The sequence below is a fragment of the Salmo salar genome, chromosome ssa15, assembly GCF_905237065.1.
Source record: "Salmo salar chromosome ssa15, Ssal_v3.1, whole genome shotgun sequence".
NCBI classification, from domain to species: Eukaryota; Metazoa; Chordata; class Actinopteri; order Salmoniformes; family Salmonidae; genus Salmo; species Salmo salar.
In genome coordinates, this window is record NC_059456.1 from 87334307 (window position 1) to 87355580 (window position 21274).

Here is a 21274-nt window from a genome sequence, read left to right on the forward strand (position 1 = left end):
AAATGAAATGTATGCATTCACTACTGTAAGTCGCTCTGGATAAGAGCGTCTGCTAAATGACTAAAATGTAAATGTAAAAATGCAAATGACTGGCACGCATTGCAAAAATCACTGAAGTTGGAGACTTATATCTCCCTCACTAAATTCTAGCATCGGCTGTCAGAGCAGCTTACCGATCCCTGCAGCTGTACACAGCCCATCTGTAAATAGCCCATTCAACCAACTACCTACCACATCCCCATATTTGTTTTTGCTTTTTTCTGCTCTTTTGCACAGCAGTATTTCTACATGCACATCTGCACATCTATCACTCCACTGTTAATTGCTCATTAATTTTGTAATTACTTCACCACTATGGCCTATTTATTGCCTTACCTCGTTACTTAATTTGCACACACTGTATACAGATTTTCTATTGTGTACGTTTGTTTATTCCATGTGTAACTCTGTGTTGTTGTTTTTGTCGCACTGCTTTGCTTTATCTTGGCCAGGTCGCAGTTGTAAATGAGAACTTGTTCTCAACTGGCCTACCTGGTTAAATAAAGGTGAAATAAAAAATAAAATAAAAAACTAGACAGAAAATGGCATAAAAGCATAAAACACAGCAGTTGAATATTACATTTAAATTTGTTAAAAAGTACATGTTGTTAAAAACAATAGAAACAACCATGAATAAAAGTAATTTTTCTTGTAAAACATCCAATCTGTAAAAGCCATTTAAAATGTGTACAAATTATTTAACAAAAGTAAAACATTTTTAAGACATGAAAACATTGTCACTTTGTTAAAAAGGTGTTTTCGGTCCTTTGTACAAGCTCGCCTCCTCCTGCTCTTCCGAATCAATAACCGTCCTGTCCCTCGGGCCCAGACGAGATCCCTCCCCTAGGCGCCGCAGCGCTGACAGACCGTGGCCACCGGTACCTTGGGTGTTGTGGGGGACCCTTCGCCTAGGGTCAAGGCCCCCTTTCTTCTGTACCACCCCAGGGCTTACGTGGGTACCATGGCCACGGCCTGGGGGGTGGTCTCTACTCGAACTTATTTCAGTCCAAGTCTAGCACTAGTGATATCCATATGGTCAGGAGGTTTTTCAGTCGTGCTCGAGGCCCTTTATAGCCCACGACTGATTTTCCCTGGTCGGCCAATGTAGTCAAGAACTGGCAATAAAGTTCGCGCCGATCAACCGCGGTCGCCAACGGGAGAGTACGCACAAGCTTTCGACAGTGTTTCCATAAATCGTCGAGCAAACGCATTATCAAAATGCGAATAAAATACAATTATATAATTTTGCACAATTTCAACATTTGGGCCTTGCCATTTTTTCTTACTCTTACTACCATTGTATGAATACGGGACGTCCCCTTTTCGTTCAGTCCGCCAATCAGAATAGCCAGGTTGGAGAGACGTCATCAGAGAGTATCGGGGTAGAAGCCCGTGGTTCTCCAACCCGGTGGTAGTCTACGGGGAGGAAGGACAACACAGGTAGGTGACCCATGATTCATATTTTAAAGCCACGAGTTATCATTCTCCACTGTACGACTTCGCATGCGCCACGAATGGTGACGCTATGATTACGTGTATATTTATTGTTTATAGCCAACATTGTGTATGCCAATTGGTCTACTACCAACTATTAACAAAAGCACAAAGACTGGTTGAACAAAAGACAAGTCAACTGCCTAGGAACCGGCATGCTTACTCCTATGTTACCGTAGCCTACTGCATTTGATGATACCATGTCAGTAGAAGTAATGCCCTGTCTTATAATGAATAGGCCTACAGTATTTGTTTACATGTATGTTAGGGAATATTAGATGGCAATGCTGAAGAACAAGATTAGATGAAAAAAGTACAGTAGCCCATAGTATCATAACGTGTTGGATTACCCACCAGTACAAAGGCAACGGCTTTGTTGACAATGGAAGCTAGGCTACAGTATTACCATATCCTGAGCTGCAGTGTGCATGTCTGGCAATAACCGGTATCGGAGAAAAAATAAAGAAAAGACTGCTCTGCTCTTCCTTTGCATGGAACATTCGCGGCAAAAATGACCCCGCGAAAGTTCTTTATACACGTAGGAAGGGGGAGAAATGAAACCAGCTGGCGGTTATCATTAGTTACCACAGCCACAAAGCTGAAATGGGCTAGATCTTAAAAATGCATACAAACAAAAATGTGCTTTTTGGTTGTAGTTTAAGGTTACGGTTAGCAGTGTGGTTCGGGCTAGGGTTAGGTTTAAAATCAAATTTTAAGAAGATAAATTGTAGAAAGAGGCGTTTAGCCAAAATTAGGACTGTGGCTATGGTAACTAGTGATGACCCAGCGTGTCGAACTCAGAACTAACAGAGGCAGGGAAAGCAATGTGGTTTGCACGTTTTGCAAACGTGTGCCTGCAATATTCTCCCATGGATCCGATCATTTGAATTCGCCTATGTAACACACCCATATACTTACACAATAATGAAACCTAATAAACTACCCGTTGCATTGGCAGTTTGCCTTTTCCGAGTCCTTCAGTCTTATGATGAACCCTTAAAGGGGTCTGTTTAATATTGTACAACCAGTAGGCCTTTATAAAGGATAGCCTAATATTACTGAAATAAGTTGTGTAAAATAGTAGGATTGATTTGGAGAAGAACTGTCCTTTGACTATTGCCACACAACAACAAAAAGTCAAGCAGCCCTTTCTCTGTAGAACAAAAGATTGAGTGGCCTCATCAATTGGTCTGTCTACCCCAATACCCCATGCTGCCCCCTGAAGGGGAACAGGGTTGGTTTAATTATGGAATAGGTTTGTCAGTTGTTATGACAACATAGAGCTTTGGACCTTCCTATGAAAGAGTGGTCCCGATCTTCTTTTTGCCTGATTGGGGGCTGTTATGGCTTCAGATGACAGATAAACTGTTGTCAAGAAATCAAAATGTGACACTGGTAATTACAAATTTGACCCAAGAAAATATAGTCTTAAATACAGAAGGATTGTCATTTAGTTGTTGGTGTATAACATTTGAAACCAGTACTTTTTATAAAAAAATGATTACAGAGGTTCAAATGTTATATTTGAAAGAAATGCTATAATGTCCATGTGAAACGTCTCTGTTTTTATGTCAGTTTTTAAATAACAGAAAAATGGCGACAAATGTGGACCTGGACCAGACCCCTGATGCCACTGCAGAGAAATGCAGCCGTTTTGAACTGCTGGACTGGCTCAATAAGACCCTGGACATCAAATTCACCGAGGTGGAGCAGATATGCTCAGGTACTGTCTCACTAGGTCACACAGCTTCATTGCTATGCTATAGCAAGAATCCTAGAGCCGTCTACAATGCTTTTATCATATAGAAAAATGTAGACTCCTGACACTTAGTGGACAGGTACCTTTCTCTCTAATGTCTGATGAAAAGCACACGTTTCACTACAGCAGGGGCCTCCAACCTTTTCTTGCAAGAGAGCTACTTTAAAAAAAAAAATGAAACCTGTCGTGATCTACTCCTTATTTTCTAGCTTTTAAATAGGCCCATTATTTTCTCTTCCTCTCCCCTGCAAACTCTTCCCCGGGTCCTTAGTGTGCAAGAGAAAGTAGTGCACCATGTTCTCTGCCATTTAATTGTCAGATATTGTGTTCGGTAGGTCTTTTTAAGCCAATAGTGACTAATCGGGAGTGGGATTATGTCAGTGTTACGTTAGTTAGAAACTAGCTGGGAGCTTGCCGTGTCTGATACTTGTGAGATTTGATTATGACAGTTTGCGGTGGAAAATGTGAAAATTGCATGTACTTTCAGAATTGTTACTCATAGTTGGGCTGCGAGCTACTGGTAGCTGGTGATTGACCTGTTGGAGACTACAGGCTATTCTGTCCTGCTCTCCCTGGTTACTAGAGGGTCTTAAACGTCTTTTGTGTGGGTGTGGTGTGAAGGTTCCTGCTACTGCCAGCTGATGGACTGGATCTTCCCTGGGTGCATCGACCTGAGCACAGTGAAGTTCCAGGCCCAGGACATGTCAGACTTCCTCCACAACTACAATATGCTCCAAGCTGGCTTCAACAAGACTGGTGTTACCAAGGTTTGACTACACCCCATTTTGTTTCTGAAAATAAATTACTTACACCCGTAGCTTTTTGTCCATCACATTTAAGTCAAGGATATTTTTTATTGTATGTTAATATTTTATACATGGGGAGAGGGATTCTCCCTTAGTTTCTTTGTGTTATTTGCTTATTGTTCTAAATCCCTCCCCTTTAGCCTGTTCCAGTGGAGGAGCTGATAAACGGAAAGTTCCAGCCCAACTTCATATTCCTGAAGTGGTTCAAGAGTTTTTTCCAGGCTAACCTGAAAGGGCAGGTGTATAACCCTGTAGAGGCTCGCCAGGGCCAGGACATCCAGCCTGCCAGATTCCGCTTCCGCTCTCCTCAGAGACTTCACCTAGAGGACTGCAATTCTGCCAGCCGCAGCCCCAGTCAATCAGGTGTTCATTATTTTACATATAATGGGTTGAAATATTATTTGCTCTGTTTATGACCGTATAATCAAGATAGCTTATTGTTGATCTTTTTGTGTTAATCTATTTGTGTTTTCCTTTTTTCGACAGGGGGGTTGGAAACCAACACGGATGAAGAAGCTTTAGGGAAGTATCAAAGGAAACGTATTATTTATGAGGATATATGGAGGGAGACTTACTCCTGGGTGGGGGCCAGCACTCTGGGAGAGATCTATGCCTACTGCAGTCTGTGCGATCTTAACTTCAACATCTATCACTCAGGTCTGTTTGACTTGAAGCGTCACTCACAGTCCAAGAAGCACAGCAAGCTTTCCCTGGCTGCCAGTGATGTTACCCTAACGCCAGACTCAGGGAAAAGCAGACAGGGCAGCTGCAGCGACCTTCCACCTTGTAGTGAGTTGGTCTTTCGCTTCATTCAAGCCAACTGTGTCTCTGGTCCCTCCGCGGCTGAGGACCAAGTGTCTACCAGATACGGCCAGTATGTCCTGGGACTACAGTACCCAGAGGACATAGTGAGTGCCTGCCAAAAGACTCCTTACTGCATATACATGTACGGAGGAGTGGTGCTAGGGCAAACTGACATGGCTTCCGTAGTTCTAGTGGGGTATTTTGATGAAAAGGCAGCCAGGCACTGCATCAGGCTGTTGGATGTTCTGCAGCCTCCAGATGATGGCAATGCTGGAGAGAAAACAGCTGCAGCTCTGGTGGAGACCTTGGAGAGGTTTGGGCTTCCTGCAGCTAACCTCGCTGCTCTCTACTCAGATGGTAATGGTTCTGCCTCAGAGCCAATATGCTCACAACTCAGGGAACTCAACCCCAACATAGTGGTGCTAAGTGGGCTGTATGGAGTGGCTGATGCAGCCTGCCATGCTGGGGTGTCGGAGCTCTCCACTCAGGCCCAGGAGCTTATTGTAGATATCTACTCCCACTACTCCTCCTGCTCCACCAAGGATGACAACCTGAAGGAACTGTTTTCCAGCATTAGCGGTACTGATGGCCTCACCCTTCCCCTCACCACCTGCTGCCTTAACTTCTGCATGTTAGTCAGGAAGGTTTTGGGAATGTGGACCGATCTCATCTCCCACTTCAGCTCCTGTAACAAAGAGGATAACATAGATAATAAAGCTAAGCTCATCTGCACACAGCTGCAGGATCCCAAACTCAGGGCTATCTTCATGTTTCTGGACCAGGCCCTAGAGCCTCTCCGTGTCTTCCAGGAGCGACTGCATCACCATGAGGGCTCAGCCCGGGCTGACTTGGTGCAGATCCTACAGGATGCCAGCGGCCTCCTGCGCTCCTATGCCTCCAGTTTCCTCCGTCCTCAAGCCGTCGTGGACTTCCTCAAGGAACGTGACACCTTTCTCCTCAAGACCACAAAGTTCCACCTGGCAGGGGCAGAACTGAACGTGGGTGGGGCTGTAGTGGAGGACTTTCTGTGTGAGTTATCAGAGACAGGAAGTGAAGCCCTGAAGTTATTACAGGAACAGGCTCTGTCCTTCTACACAGCGCTCACAGCCAGCGTGGCGGAGGGGCTGCCTCTTAGTGACGGTGTGTTGAGGAGCATGGCCCAGCTACTGAGCCCTCAGGGCAGGCTGAAGGTCACGGGGAAGGCTGTGGGAGAGCTGGGGGCCAAATTGGGGCTCTGCAGCTCACCCGAGGAGATCAGCCAGTTGAACAAGGAGTTCCTGGAATACCAGCTGGCAGAGGAGGGAGAGGGGGACGAGGGAGAAAACAGATGTGATGGAGGGGTCCAGAATGACTCGGCAGCACCCTCACTGGAGCAACATTGGAGCACTGTGCTGAAGGCTTCTGGGTCGACCACCATCTTCAGGAAACTTGTTTTGACCCTCTTAGCCATGCCCTGCCCCCCACTTGAAGCTCAGAAGGTCTTCACACAGGTATGTGAAAGATGAGAAGCATCACACACTTGTATGTCATTGCATGCCTGCATGGAAGTTATTGCGTTGGTACTGTCCCATTTATGTACTTACAGTGCCTTTGGAAAGTATTCAGACCCCTTGACTTTTTCCACATTTTGTTACGTTACAGCCTTAATCTAAAATGGATTAAATAAAAACATTTCCTCAGCAATCAACACACAATACCCCAGAATGACAAAGCCAAAACAGGGTTTTAGATGTATTTTTAGATACGTTATTTACAGTATTGAGACCCTTTGCTATGAGACTCCTGGAAACCTTGCACCATCCCTACGATGAAGCATAGTTGTGGCAGGGACTGGGAGAATAGTCAGGATCGAGGCAAAGATGAATGGAGCAAAGTACAGAGAGATCCTTGATGCAAACCTACTCCAGAGCGCTCAGGACCTCAGACTGGGGTGAAGGTACACCTAAGCACACAACGACCCTAAGCACACAGCCAAGACAATGCAGGAGTGGCTTCGGAACAAGTCTCTGAATGTCCTTGAGTGGCCCAGCCAGAGCCCGGACTTGAACCCGATTGAACATCTCTGGAGAGACCTGAAAATAGCTGTGCAGCAACGCTCCCCATCCAGCCTGACAGAGCTTGAGAGAATCTGCAGAGAAGAATGGGAGAAACTCCCCAAATACAGTTGTGCCAAGCTTGTACCGTCATACCCAAGAAGACTCGAGGCTGTAATCGCTACCAAAGGTGCCTCAACAAAGCACTGAGTAAAGGGTCTGAATACTTATGTAAATGTGATATTTCGGTTTTATTTAAAAAAAAATATTAGCAAAAAATTCTAATACCCTGTTTTTGCTTTGTCATTATGGGCTATTGTGTGTTGATTGATGTGGGGGAAAAATGTAACCAATTTTAGATTAAGGCTGTGTGTGGAAAAAGTCAAGGGTTCTGAATACTTTCCAAAGGCAGTGTGTGTGTGTGTGTGTGTGTGTGTGTGTGTGTGTGTGTGTGTGTGTGTGTGTGTGTGTGTGTGTGTGTGTGTGTGTGTGTGTGAGAGTCAGTCAGTCAGTCAGTCAGTCAGTCAGTCAGTCAGTATCTGCATCTATATTATTTGTGTCTGTGTTCTCAGGCTGTGGAGAATGGGGATGCTGCCCAGTTCGCTGACAGTGTGACAGAGAGTGAGCTGGACTCCATTCAGGAAGTAGACCTTACCAGTGATAGCACTCTCTCAGACAACAACAGTGTCAACGGGCTTGGCAGGAAGAAGAAAAATCGAGGTCGTTCCAGAAAGATTCCATCAGGTACGTTATTTCATCAGGGGACTGGGATAGGAATTTAATAGAATGTGATATAATTATAATAATGAAGTGTATTAATAATGTGTTGAGTAGTACCCACAAGAGCACTCAAATGCTTTTTTAAGGTACAGCTCCATTTTGGTTTAGCATTAGTTTGTGTGTGTACCGATAAGCAGCTTATCACGTGGATTAGCACATGAAAGGGTTAGCTTTAATGGGTTGAGATGTACAGGATGGCGGTAGCTCTCCATTGTTAGGGTAGCATGAGCATGCTTCACGTTTACATTTCTGGACAGTCTTATAGAAGTTGTTGTGTAAGTTTAACAGAGTGAATAGACAGATTTATATTTTTTTGTGAGAAATCATTATTGTTATTTAAAGGGGATGGTATTATCATAGAGGGGAAACTATCAACATACCATACCATTGGTTGAGTTAGCTGTAATTGTATGCCTCTCATATGAATTTCAAAACATGTGCATGCAAATACCCTGACATGGGCACTGTCACATATTAGAAACCATTTGTCATCATCTCTGCATGTGTGTGGTGCCATTAGCATTGTCTGGTATGCACAAGCTTTGAGAGCAAAAGTGCATTTTGACATGACACCCTACACAGCACCAAAACAGCTACAAATCTAATCATCTAATATTGTAGTCATGATGCCATATTACAGTAGTATATGGGTTGTAATCTTTCACTGTCCATTGATTCTCTGTGTTTCACATACTTCTATCACAGGATCCCTGTTAATAATGGAAGCATCAATGTGTTGTTTTCCAGAGGGGAATTACCTTAATGGGACAGTGAAGCCATGCACAGTGCGGCTGCAGAAGATAATCAGTAAGAAAAGATATTGACAGTTACTGAAGATGGTCATTTGGTAATCATCTAGATCACTTAAAGGGGAAATCAGCAGTTGCTACATCCATATTTGGACTTATAAATGAATGATATATTCCCATTGATTCCTGAAGAATATAACTTCTAAATGCCTCATGAGCTTAGTTCAACTGTCTTTTCCTATCAGAACCCAAAATATAAGCTTGTTTTACTCCAATGTTTGTAAATGTAAGCAAACACTGTAATGTTTGCCTTAAAATGATAATGTTGATATCATGGATGGTCAGTCCTTGAATCCATAGACTTGTCTATGAATTTTAAAGTGGTTCCATTTCTCCAGCTCTGTCCCTCAGATTTCTACCGAAACAGTGGCGGGGACGACACTTTGTTATTGTTTCAACTGCTGATTGACCCCTTTAAAGCCCAGTGCAGTGATTTTCCTGTGTTTTCTATGTATTTCCACGCTATGAGGTTGAAATGATACTGTGAAATTGTGAAAACGATAATAATGCCCTTTTAGTTTAAGAGCTGTTTGAAAAGACTGCCTGAAATTTCAGCCTGTTTTGGTTGGATGGAGTTTCTTCTTCTTTTTGACCATTTTAATTGAAAACAATCACTGTAGGGTACTTAAGAAATGATTTGTTATTGAGATAAAAAACAGCTGTATTGGACCTTTATACTCCATTTAAGCAGTGTACAGGTGACACATTACCAGAGAATGCTTCACAATTTGCCTACTGCTCTTCCCATGGTTGGGGTTAATTCCATTTCAATTCAGTCAATGCAGGGAGTAAACTGAAATTCAAATTTCCCTCAATGCTTTTCAATGAAACCCTGTTTTTTTAGTTATCTATGCGTTGTCTTTTCACCTTTTGGACAATTTCAGGCAGAACTCATGTATTTTCTGAATAAAAAATGTTATTTGGTTTAATACAATTTGTGTTTGTAGATGGACCAAAGAATGAGGACAATACTGTGTTCGTTGAGGATGATGTCATTTGGACAAATACTATGGAGGTAATGTTTAGTATTCTTTTTTCTTTCTTTATTTCATGTCTGGCAGTATTGGGTGAACCAATTCGACAAATATGGTAACTTAAGATTTAGCTAAGAGTGACGTTATTGTTTTGTTGGGACTCATAATCAACTTCGCATAACAGAGCTTCCCGGTAGAAAACAGACATCGATATTGGAGCCTGTGCTTGTTTTTACTATGTTCTTACCTTGCTGTAGTGGGGGGGTGACAAATTAAACCCCAAATAAACTGCATGTGACAACACCTGACAATGGAAACAATATCATTCTTTCAAATCAAACAAAGCAAAGCGTTCATGGATCTTTTGTGTGCATGGATGTCTCCAAATCTTGACATTATGGTAAACTTTTTTCTACAGGCCTCGTTAAATAGAGGTCAGCAGTATGCTTAACACTGCTGTTGCTTGTCCAATCAACCATTCTTTAAGAATTTACATTCTTTGAATTCAAAAACCTTAAACTCTGCCTTTGACAAGTGCATGCCAGCTTTTCACCCTTGTCTAACAAACTAACCTCATCAGTAGCTTTTTTTATCTTATTTTTATTTCCATTTTTTTCACGTGGGTCTGCTTTATGGTTTGTAGTAGTGGGCTAGTTATTGGATGTGAGAAGGTGAGTGTGTGTGTGAGTGCTTGAATGCGTAAATGTGTGTGTGTGTGTGTGCGCGATGTGTGTAATGTGTGTGTGTGCATGTGTGTTGTCCCTCAGGGCGACATTAAGGGCATTTATGGCTGGGAGAGCAGCTTACGCCAGAAGCCAGAGGCGAGAACTGTATTTCATGCTGGTGCCGGTGCTGGTGCCTGGGCCAAGCCACAGGTTCTTGACAACGACAGCAAAAAGGACCAGGAGTCCGAGGCTGCGACGGTAGGTACTGTCAGAGCTCCTACCTGTGATGGTTGGTGGGCAGAGATACCTGAGGACAGGCTCATTGTAATGGCTACGGTATCAAACACATGGATTAATTCCATTCCAACCATAATAATGAGCCCGTCCTCATATATCTTCGCCCACCAGCCTGTAGGAGAGCCCCTCTGGCGAATGGGACAGTAAAAGGCAAGAGAACATGTATATTTCGTTATAAGGGTGTGCTTGGCTGTCATTGGCACATCATCATTGCTGTGCGTGGCTCTTGTGATTCGGCTTCTAACATTCTGACTTCCCTTCTAACACTTTTTATGGACATGGTAGTCTCCCATTTCCTCACCTTTATCATTCTAAATACTCTGAAATTGTGCACCATGGTCAGCTGGATTGGGTCGCTTAAATAAATGCTGACAAACCAAGTACCAGAGTAGTGTATTACATGTGTGTATATATATAAAAAATTATTAAAGGATATTTACAATTGTAGTCACACATTAGACAACCTTTCAAGTGTTTTTGTTTACATTTTTCTGGTTAATCTGTAAATGTGTTTGTCATTGTCTTCAGACTATTTTATCTGTATTCAAGCATAAATATTTTTGATTTTCAGCCCCTGAAGAATGCGAATCAAACATCAGCATCCAATGTGTCTCCTCCGAGTCGCAGGGCAGCAAAGAAGGGCGTTGATTACCAGGTTCCTACTTTTACGACAATTAGTATCACAAATATTTTCTATGCATGGCAACATGCTTCCTTATCATGTAAACCCATGTGAATAACCCTCCATCTCCCGGGGTCTCACCCTGTAGGATGGGAAGGGTTTCCCCACTGGAGAGCTGGTGTGGGGAAAGGTGAAGTGCTTCTCCTGGTGGCCTGGACTGGTGGTGCTCTGGAAGTCCAACAAAACACCGCCTGTATCCATGCGCCGGGTAGAGTGGTTTGGAGACAGCATGTTTTCCGAGGTGAGGACTTGACTTGACTCGTTGTAAATAACAAGATTAATCTGCAGAACAGATTGATGTTTAATCTGAATCCTTCCTTTGTTTTGTGTTTCAGATCTGTACAGAGAGGCTTCTGCATTTTGCAGCTTTTGCAAAGTGCTTCTGCAAGAATTCCTATGCCAGCTTTCCCACCTACAAAGATGCCATCTACCAGGTCCTTGAGGTAGGGCTGGAATTATTTTATCACTGTATAACATTCTAATGTAAAGCTCTGTACATCACTGTTTATTACCTTAACATATATATCACAATATTCCATACTGTATAATACCACAAAGCACCACATCACTCACTCACCACTCATATTTCATGTCTATGCAGTTGGCTGGTGAACGCTGTGAGAAGTTCTTTCTTGCAGCGGGGAATAAACAAGAGGAGCTTAAGTTGATGCTGGACTGGGCCCACAGTGGATTCCAGCCCACTGGACCAGATGGGTTCAACCCCCCAGCCGCTGGTATGTGTGATTTAGATTGAAGTTGCTCCTAAACGGTGATCTCCCCTAAAATGGTTAAAGAGGATTGGGGGAGGGGAAGCTGACCAAGCTCTGTACCTAGGTGAAACTTCACCCCGTAGTGCTTTGTGTTGCTTCTATTATATTTCCACAACAGGGTAACACTTATTCCTGTGTAGTAACACTGTAATTACACTTGTATTAGCAGGTCATCTCAGTTTCTTTTTGTTTTGTTTCATTCCCAAAGATTTGATGGCAGAATCTTCAGACTCAGACTACCAACCCCCATCTAAGAAGAAGTATGTGAATAAGAAGAGACCATCCTCTGGGAATCTGGTCTACAGCAGAGGTAAGTCCTATACCCACCGTAATCCATATTCATTAATGAGGGCAGTTTTTCTAATTACTCTGTCACTAAATAATTATATTTACATAAATTAAATTCCTTTTTTGTTGTTCACAGGGGCAATGGTACAAAAGGTTATGAAAGGCAAGAAAATTGAAGGTATTTCGATTTCTTTCCACTGTAATTGTACTTTCTTGCTCTGTATTTCTCTGCGCTTTTGAAAGATGGCATATAATGGAATCAGTCATTTTACTATACTAATGTATACAATTAATTATTGTATCACCTCAGAATTCTGTTTATCATGTGGAACCCCACAAATCCACACCTTCCACCCACTGTTTGAAGGGAGTCTCTGCCAGAAGTGTAAGGTAAACCAACTGCGTCTTCTTATTCCCTTAATGACTGTTCAGTTTATTTATGTAAACGTAGACATGTTAGGTCATGTCTGCTTATCATTTGAAAGATTGTTGACATTAATTACCCTCGTCCCCATGGTAAAGCTGTCCCTTGTAACCTTTACAGGAGAACTTTATTGAGACTTTGTACAGATACGACGAAGATGGCTACCAGTCCTACTGCACTGTTTGTTGTTCTGGCCAAGAGGTCATTCTGTGTGGCAATGCCAGCTGTTGCAGGTAAGCACTGCTCAAGAGTACACTTTCCCCTCTCTCTTCTGTCACTCCCATTTCCTCTTTTACATGTATATCCTCTCTGTCGTTCTCTTCCTCTCTCAGGTGTTTCTGTAAGGACTGCCTGAACTTTTTGGTTGGCGATGGAACCTTTAACCAGCTGAAGGACGTGGACCCATGGAGCTGCTTCATGTGCTTACCATCCCAGTGCAACGGATCACTCAAGCTACGGCCTGACTGGAGCGTGCGTGTTCAAGAGTTCTTCGTCAACAACAGTGCCCTCGAATTTGAACCCCACAGGATGTATCCCTCCATCCCTGCACATCAACGCAGACCCATCCGGGTATTGTCTCTCTTTGATGGGATTGCCACAGGTTTGTACATTCTCAATATGGGCTTTCATTCTTCTTGGGGAGATTGTTACAGATGAGTGATTGTGATGTGTTGTATGAGGATATATGCAATAGCAGGTGTTTCTTCTGTTATCTGACAGGTTACTGTGTGCAGAAAGGTCAGGGTTTGGTTCTTGCTGTGTCTTTTTTAGGTGTGGTTAATAGTGTTGGGTGGCTGTGTATGACCATTGTGCTCTTGTAGGGTACCTGGTGCTCAAAGACCTGGGCTTCATCATAAAACGCTACATTGCCTCTGAGATCTGTGGGGACTCGATTGCTGTGGGTATGATCAAACACCAGGGCCAGATAGAGCATATCAACGACGTACGCACCATCACCAGGAAACATGTGAGTTCAGCATACACACACACACACACACACATTCATGTTAGAACACATTACAACACACACACACACTCCTATGGTCATTCTCTACAAAAATGTGCTATTTAGAACCTAAACGGGTTCTCCAGCTGTCCGCATAGGAGAACCCTTTGAAGAACCCTTTTTTGGTTCCAGGTAGAACCCTTTCCTTTTGGAACCCTTTTTTCTAAGAGTGTAACCTTTGTGTGTCTGTGTGTTTGCTTTAGCTGGCTGAATGGGGTCCTTTTGACCTCCTGATTGGAGGAAGCCCCTGCAACGACCTGGCCTGTGTCAACCCTGCTCGGAAGGGCTTATTTGGTAAGGAACCTCCTGACTTCAAAGTAAAAAGAGTGCTTCTACTAGACAATGTAGAGAGCAAATGTCTGAAGCACTTTATCCAGTCCGTTTTCACATTATTTTATCAGCAGTTAACGGAGTAGCCAACTGTTACATGTACATGCTTACCTTTCCATTGGCCTAGTAAAAGTGTTTTAATGATGTTTCATTGGTTTTCTCTGTCTCTGTTTCCAGAGGGCACAGGCAGGCTGTTCTTTGAATATTACAGGATGCTGACCATGATGAGGCCAAGGGAAGATGATGATCGGCCATTCTTCTGGCTCTTTGAAAATGTGGTGGCCATGAGCGGTCATGACAAGGCTGACATCTGTCGCTTCCTTGAGGTAAAAATACTAGGTATTTCTATAAGAAGACGCTATTTCATGGTCAATGAGGCCTGTCTCTCTCCGTCTTTCACTCTCTGGCTCTTTCTCACTCTCTCTGTGGTCAATACATTTTCCTGTATGTTTGCGTATTCATTTCATAATGACTAATAATCTCATCTGTTTCCAGTGCAATCCCATCCTGATCGATGCAGTAAAAGTGAGCCCAGCTCACAGAGCTCGCTACTTCTGGGGAAACCTCCCGGGCATGAACAGGTAAACATACAGTTGAAGTCGGAAGTTTACATACACTTAGGTTGGAGTCATTAAAACTCGTTTTTCAACCACTCTGCAAATTTCTTGTTAACAAACTAGTTTTGGCAAGTCGGTTAGGACATCTACTTTGTGCATGACACATGTAATTTTTCCAACAATTGTTTACAGACAGATTATTTCACTTATAATTCACTGTATCACAATTCCAGTGGGTCAGAAGTTTACATACACTAAATTGACTGTGCCTTTAAACAGCTTGGAAAATTCCAGAAAATGATGTCATGACTTTAGAAGCTTCTGATAGGCTAATTTACATAATTTGAGTCAATTGAAGGTCTATCTGTGGATGTATTTCAAGGCCTACCTTCAAACTCAGTGCCTCTTTGCGTGACATCATGGGAAAATCAAAAGAAATCAGCCAAGACCTCAGAAAAAAAATTGTAGACCTCGACAAGTCTGGTTCATCCATGGGAGCAATTTCCAAACGCCTGAAGGTACCACGTTCATCTGTACAAACAATAGTATGCAAGTCCATGGGACCATGCAGCCGTCATACCGCTCAGGAAGGAGAAGCGTTCTGTCTCCTAGAGATTAACGTACTTTGGTGCGAAAAGTGCAAATTGATCCCAGAACAACAGCAAAGGACTTTGTGAAGATGCTGGAGGAAACATGTACAAAAGTAGCAGTATCCACAGTAAAACGAGTCCTATATCGACATAACCTGAAAGGCCGCTCAGCAAGGAAGAAGCTACTGCTCCAAAACCACCATTAAAAAAAGCCTGACTACTGTTTTCAACTGCACATGGGGACAAAGATCCTACTTTTTGGAGAAATGTCCTCTGGTCTGATGAAACAAAAATAGAACTGTTTGGCCATAATGACCATTGTTATGTTTGGAGTAAAAAGGGGGAGTCTTGCAAGCCGAAGAACACCATCCCAACCGTGAAGCACCGGGGTGGCAGCATCATGTTGTGGGGGTGCTTTGCTGCAGGAGGGACTGGTGCACTTCACAAAATAGCTGACATCATGAGGTAGAAAAATTATGTGGATATATTGAAGTAACATCTCAAGACATCAGTCAGGAAGTTAAAGCTTGGTCGCAAATTAGTCTTCCAAATAGACAATGCCCCCAAGCATACTTCCAAAGTTGTGGCAAATGGCTTAAGGACAACAAAGTCAAGGTATTGGAGTGGCCATCACAAAGCCCTGACCTCAATCCTATAGAAAATTTGTGGGCAGAACTGAAAAAGTGTGTGCGAGCAAGGAGGCCTACAAACCTGACTTAGTTACACCAGCTTTGTCAGGAGGAATGGGCCAAAATTTACCCAACTTATTGTGGGAAGCTTGTGGAAGGCTACCTGAAACGTTTGACCGTAGTTAAACAATTTAAAGGCAATGCTACCAAATACTAATTGAGTGTATGTAAACTTCTGACCCACTGGGAATGTGAAATAAATAAATAAAAGCTGAAATAAAATCACTCTACTATTATTCTGACATTTCACTTTCTTAAAATAAATTGGTGATCCTAACTGACCTAAGACAGGGAATTTTTACCCTGATCAAATGTCAGGAATTGTGAAAAACGGAGTTTAAATGTATTTGGCTAAGGTGTATGTAAACTTCTGACTTCAACTGTATATACAACTAACACATAGACACATCCCCATACATCTACACACACTCCTACTGATAAACACTAACACATGCACTCTCAATATCATGTTGTTTTTCTTATGTTCAACTCATCTACATGAAGTAAAATTACTTTAAGATGGTTTGGCAGAGAGTTCACTGACTGTGTGTTTCTCTCCTTAGACCTCTAGCTACCTCTCTGGATGACAAGGTGAACCTGCAGGATTGTCTGGAGCTTGGACGCACGGCCAAGGTACACTAATAAGCTCTTGCGATTTAGATGGTTTTATAATTCAGTTGAGCCATCAGTTCTTCACTGGCAAGAGAGGTTGAAGTTAAAAGTTTGAAGTTCAGATTAATTCTAATGTATATTTTCATATGTATGAATGAGTTTCTAGCATCAGATGGGATGTCCATATTTGAAACATGGTTAAAGCTGTGATTGTTATGTCTGTTCTTTCCCTTATAGTATAACAAAATTCGTACCATCACCACCAAGTCCAACTCCATCAGACAGGGGAAGATGGGACCCCTACCTGTCGACTTTAATGGCAAGGAGGACTACCTTTGGTGCACAGAGATGGAGAAGTAAGCCTTTATTATTGATAGTAAAAGGGTAGGGGTGGACAGCGTAGAATATAGAAGTGATTACAGTGTATTAACATTGTTTTAATTTGTTATCGTTACCATTCTTATACCATGACTGTTCATGGATACGGCTCTCACTTGTCAATGGTCTTAGTTAACGGAATGTAATCTGTCATTTCTGGTACAAATACACTTACCTTCAGGTTGTTTTGACATTGTTCTAACATTTTCCACGTTATGTGATTGACCTTCCTGCAGGATCTTTGGCTTTCCCAAGCATTACACTGATGTCAACAACATGGGTCGGAGCCAGCGGCAAAAAGTACTGGGCCGATCATGGAGTGTACCAGTTATCAGGCACCTCTTCGCTCCACTCAAGGACTACTTTGCCTGTGAGTAGGAACCTCACGTTCCTGTATGCTACACTGTAAACAACAACAGCAACATGAAATGGCTGATTGTTGGAGAGGGGAGGATAAAAACAGTATACTTATCCTGCCCTGCTTCTCAGTGAATGAAATTATCCTGTGTTTATCAGACTGACCTTAATCATCTTAGTCTTTTTGTACCACTGTCTGTATTGTCTGTTTTATTTGTTTTCAGTTAATGAGCAGCTGTTTCAATGCAGTGTGGTCATAGGATCACAGTATTCCCAATGCACTGACACTTTTTGGTTATTTCGGTTTGTCTGGAGTAGTTCACATTTGTCAATCATGTATTTGATGTTTTGTTTACATTTGGTCAATGATGGTGAGATCGGACCTCAAACCCTGCCCACTATCTACCTCAGTACTGATCTGTGTCTTAAATCTGCAGTTTTCTGTATTTTAATTACATTTTATAAATAGTCATAAAATCCTATTCACTTGTAAATATGACTGAACCCTCTAATGTTTTCTTACTTGTTTGGAAAAAAAGATCCTGAGAATTGAAAATCTGAAATTCATATTCAAACTAAGGCAGAAAATGTGCCTTGAGTGTTTGTTTGTATTTTAACTTGGCCAATATTCACCATTGTTATTCTCTCTGTGGTGCTAGAGTATGTTTAGGTTTTTAATGATAGAGTTGGTCACAGGACACACATTTTGACTTACATTGTCTCACTTGCCATCTATAGGCTTTAATTTGGGTGATATAGTCAAGCATGTGGATACTATATACAGTGAGGGAAGAAAGTATTTGATCCCCTGCTGATTTTGTATGTTTTCCCACTGACAAAGAAATGATCAGTCTATAATTTTAATGGTAGGTTTATTTGAACAGTGAGAGACAGAATAACCCCCAAAAAATCCAGAAAAACGCATGTCAAAAATGTTATAAGATGATTTGCATTTTAATGAGGGAAATAATTATTTGACCCCTCTGCAAAACATGACTTAGTACTTGGAGGCAAAACCCTTGTTGGCAATCACAGAGGTCAGACGTTTCTTGTAGTTGGCCACGAGGTTTGCACACATCTCAGGAGGGATTTTGTCCCACTCTTTGCAGATCTTCTCCAAGTCATTAAGGTTTCGAGGCTGACGTTTGGCAACTCGAACCTTCAGCTCCCTCCACAGATTTTCTGTGGGATTAAGGTCTGGAGACTGGCTAGGCCACTCCAGGACCTTAATGTGCTTCTTCTTGAGCTACTCCTTTGTTGCCTTGGCCGTGTGTTTTGGGTCATTGTCATGCTGGAATACCCATCCACGACCCATTTTCAATGCCCTGGCTGAGGGAAGGAGGTTCTCACCCAAGATTTGACGGACATGGCCCGTCCATCGTCCCTTTGATGCGGTGAAGTTGTCCTGTCCCCTTAGCAGAAAAACACCCCCAAAGCATAATGTTTCCACCTCCATGTTTGACGGTGGGGTCATTCTTGGGGTCATAGGCAGCATTCCTCCTCCTCCAAACACGGCGAGTTGAGTTGATGCCAAAGAGCTCCATTTTGGTCTCATCTGACCACAACACTTTCACCCAGTTGTCCTCTGAATCATTCAGATGTTCATTGGCAAACTTCAGATGGGCATGTATATGTGCTTTCTTGAGCAGGGGGACCATGCCGGCGCTGCAGGATTTCAGTCCTTCACGGCGTAGTGTGTTACCAATTGTTTTCTTGGTGACTATGGTCCCAGCTGCCTTGAGATCATTGACAAGATCCTCCCGTGTAGTTCTGGGCTGATTCCTCACCGTTCTCATGATCATTGCAACTCCACGAGGTGAAATCTTGCATGGAGCCCCAGGCCGAGGGAGATTGACAGTTCTTTTGTGTTTCTTCCATTTGCGAATAATCGCACCAACTGTTGTCACCTTCTCACCAAGCTGCTTGCCGATGGTCTTGTAGCCCATTCCAGCCTTGTGTAGGTCTACAATCTTGTCCCTGACATCCTTGGAGAGCTCTTTGGTCTTGGCCATGGTGGAGAGTTTGTAATCTGATTGATTGATTGCTTCTGTGGACAGGTGTCTTTTATACAGGTTAACAAGCTGAGATTAGGAGCACTACCTTTAAGAGTGTGCTCCTAATCTCAGCTCGTTACCTGTATAAAAGACACCTGGGAGCCAGAAATCTTTCTGATTGAGAGGGGGTCAAATGCTTATTTCCCTCATTAAAATGCAAATCAATTTATAACATTTTTGACATGCGTTTTTCTGGATTTTTGTTGTTATTCTGTCTCTCACTGTTCAAATAAACCTACCATAAAAATTATAGACTGATCATTTCTTTGTCAGTGGGCAAACGTACAAAATCAGCAGGGGATCAAATACTTTTTTCCCCTCACTGTATAATGCATGCTTTTTTTCTTCAAAGAAAAAGTTGCTGAAAGCCAGTCCTAACAGCTTTGATTTAAATAGTAAGATGTGGACATTCTCCCTCTCTCTTGGAGCAATGGGCAGAGGAACGGTTTTAATTGCAAATGCCTACTAAACAACTGTTTAAAACCCAGGAACAACACATGTGTAGAACTATTTTTCTCCTGTAATTATTATTAATTCTTTAATATTTCAAAGGGAGCTGGACAAAGCTCTGAGGAAAGGAATACATCATAAACGTTGTCTCGTAATCCTTTCAGTAAATCAGACAGGCAGCGTGTAAGTTTGAAAGCAACTATTTTAAAATTCCCTTGTATGTTCTTAGGGTGTTGATGAAGGTCACATGGAGGGCCTAGTCATAAAATACCCACTTCGGTTTCATGCCTGTGTTGGACGTGTGCTGTTATGACCAGTAGACTGTGTTAAGTTGAAGTGATGGTTTTAACCGCACTGTTCTGTTCATCTCTCGCAACAAGTTTGTTGAAATATATCACAACACAACCATCTTTCATAGAACAACTTGAAGTTACTCTACATTCTGAAATCATAAGTACTGTTTGTCATTTGGGGTTATTGAGATTCTTAACTCATTATCAGTTTAGTTTTGAACCCTTGTTCCCCTCCAGCATCCATACCTTCCTCTCATGCTGTGTGTCGGTTCCATACCTTCCTCTCATGCTGTGTGTCGGTTCCATACCTTCCTCTCATGCTGTGTGTCGGTTCCATACCTTCCTCTCATGCTGTGTGTCGGTTCCATACCTTCCTCTCATGCTGTGTGTCGGTTCCATACCTTCCTCTCATGCTGTGTGTCGGTTCCATACCTTCCTCTCATGCTGTGTGTCGGTTCCATACCTTCCTCTCATGCTGTGTGTCGGTTCCATACCTTCCTCTCATGCTGTGTGTCGGTTCCATACCTTCCTCTCATGCTGTGTCGGTTCCATACCTTCCTCTCATGCTGTGTGTCGGTTCCATACCTTCCTCTCATGCTGTGTGTCGGTTCCATACCTTCCTCTCATGCTGTGTGTCGGTTCCATACCTTCCTCTCGTGCTGTGTGTCGGTTCCATACCTTCCTCTCGTGCTGTGTGTCGGTTCCATACCTTCCTCTCGTGCTGTGTGTCGGTTCCATACCTTCCTCTCGTGCTGTGTGTCGGTTCCATACCTTCCTCTCGTGCTGTGTGTCGGTTCCATACCTTCCTCTCATGCTGTGTGTCAGTTCCATACCTTCCTTTCATGCTGTGTGTCAGTGTGGTGACTGACATCAAACTTCTCTTAACTCAGAGACCGAACACATACTCGATACCAAATGTGTTTTTTCTTACCATTTCTGTTTTTAATAAGCACCATCAGTTGAACACCGTCTGGACTGTGATTTACGTACATAAAATGCTGGCCTTATTAATTTGTTTTTTTAAATGAAACAGAAGGAATGAACAATATCGTTCTGTGTACTGTATGTTTTGATAATACTTTTATACCAATACCTCAAATGTTATGTTATAAGGGTCTTCACTAGACTCCTGTTGGTGCTATGTTATTCAATTGTTTTCTTATTTTCTTGCATGGTGTGTTTAATATTGATATAATATTGGTCAGGTTGTATAAAACATGTCTAGTTGTCCACAGACTAGTTTAATGTATAGTTGTCACAGTCTCATTACTCCATGTAAAGCTTTTGTCCCACGTCTACAGTCATGTTAGAGATTAGAAATAAACTTCCCAAAT

The 21274-nt window shown here is 42.5% G+C and overlaps 1 protein-coding gene and 2 long non-coding RNA genes across 5 annotated transcripts; 1 reads left to right on the top strand and 2 right to left on the bottom strand.

Annotated features, from left to right (window-relative positions):
* Positions 1 to 971: 971 nt before the first annotated feature.
* On the bottom strand, positions 972 to 2214 carry LOC123727335 (uncharacterized). The gene is made up of 2 exons (XR_006759288.1): positions 1888 to 2214; positions 972 to 1455 (listed from the first exon to the last, which is right to left on the bottom strand). It is a non-coding gene; the product is annotated as an uncharacterized lncRNA (long non-coding RNA).
* On the top strand, positions 1397 to 18014 carry LOC106572465 (DNA (cytosine-5)-methyltransferase 3A). Of its 3 annotated transcripts, none has more exons than XM_014146675.2 (25): positions 1397 to 1479; positions 3109 to 3256; positions 3914 to 4059; positions 4239 to 4461; positions 4585 to 6392; positions 7508 to 7679; positions 8421 to 8522; positions 9472 to 9539; positions 10266 to 10421; positions 11032 to 11115; positions 11231 to 11383; positions 11478 to 11585; positions 11744 to 11876; positions 12121 to 12222; positions 12337 to 12378; positions 12511 to 12590; positions 12745 to 12857; positions 12957 to 13225; positions 13446 to 13591; positions 13834 to 13924; positions 14138 to 14286; positions 14456 to 14541; positions 16360 to 16429; positions 16646 to 16764; positions 17023 to 18014. In XM_014146675.2, the coding sequence occupies exons 2-25, from the start codon at positions 3127 to 3129 to the stop codon at positions 17162 to 17164; spliced, it is 4692 nt and encodes a 1563-aa protein (XP_014002150.1). In that variant the 5' UTR covers positions 1397 to 1479; positions 3109 to 3126; the 3' UTR covers positions 17165 to 18014. The 3 variants fall into 3 exon arrangements, with proteins under 3 accessions (XP_014002150.1, XP_014002151.1, XP_014002152.1); XM_014146676.2 differs by having other exon boundaries at positions 8463 to 8522; positions 17023 to 18013; XM_014146677.2 differs by lacking the exon at positions 10266 to 10421.
* A 2105-nt stretch (positions 18015 to 20119) lies between these two features.
* Positions 20120 to 20602, bottom strand: LOC123727336 (uncharacterized). Its single transcript, XR_006759289.1, has 3 exons — positions 20557 to 20602; positions 20218 to 20465; positions 20120 to 20186 (listed from the first exon to the last, which is right to left on the bottom strand). It is a non-coding gene; the product is annotated as an uncharacterized lncRNA (long non-coding RNA).
* Positions 20603 to 21274: the final 672 nt, after the last annotated feature.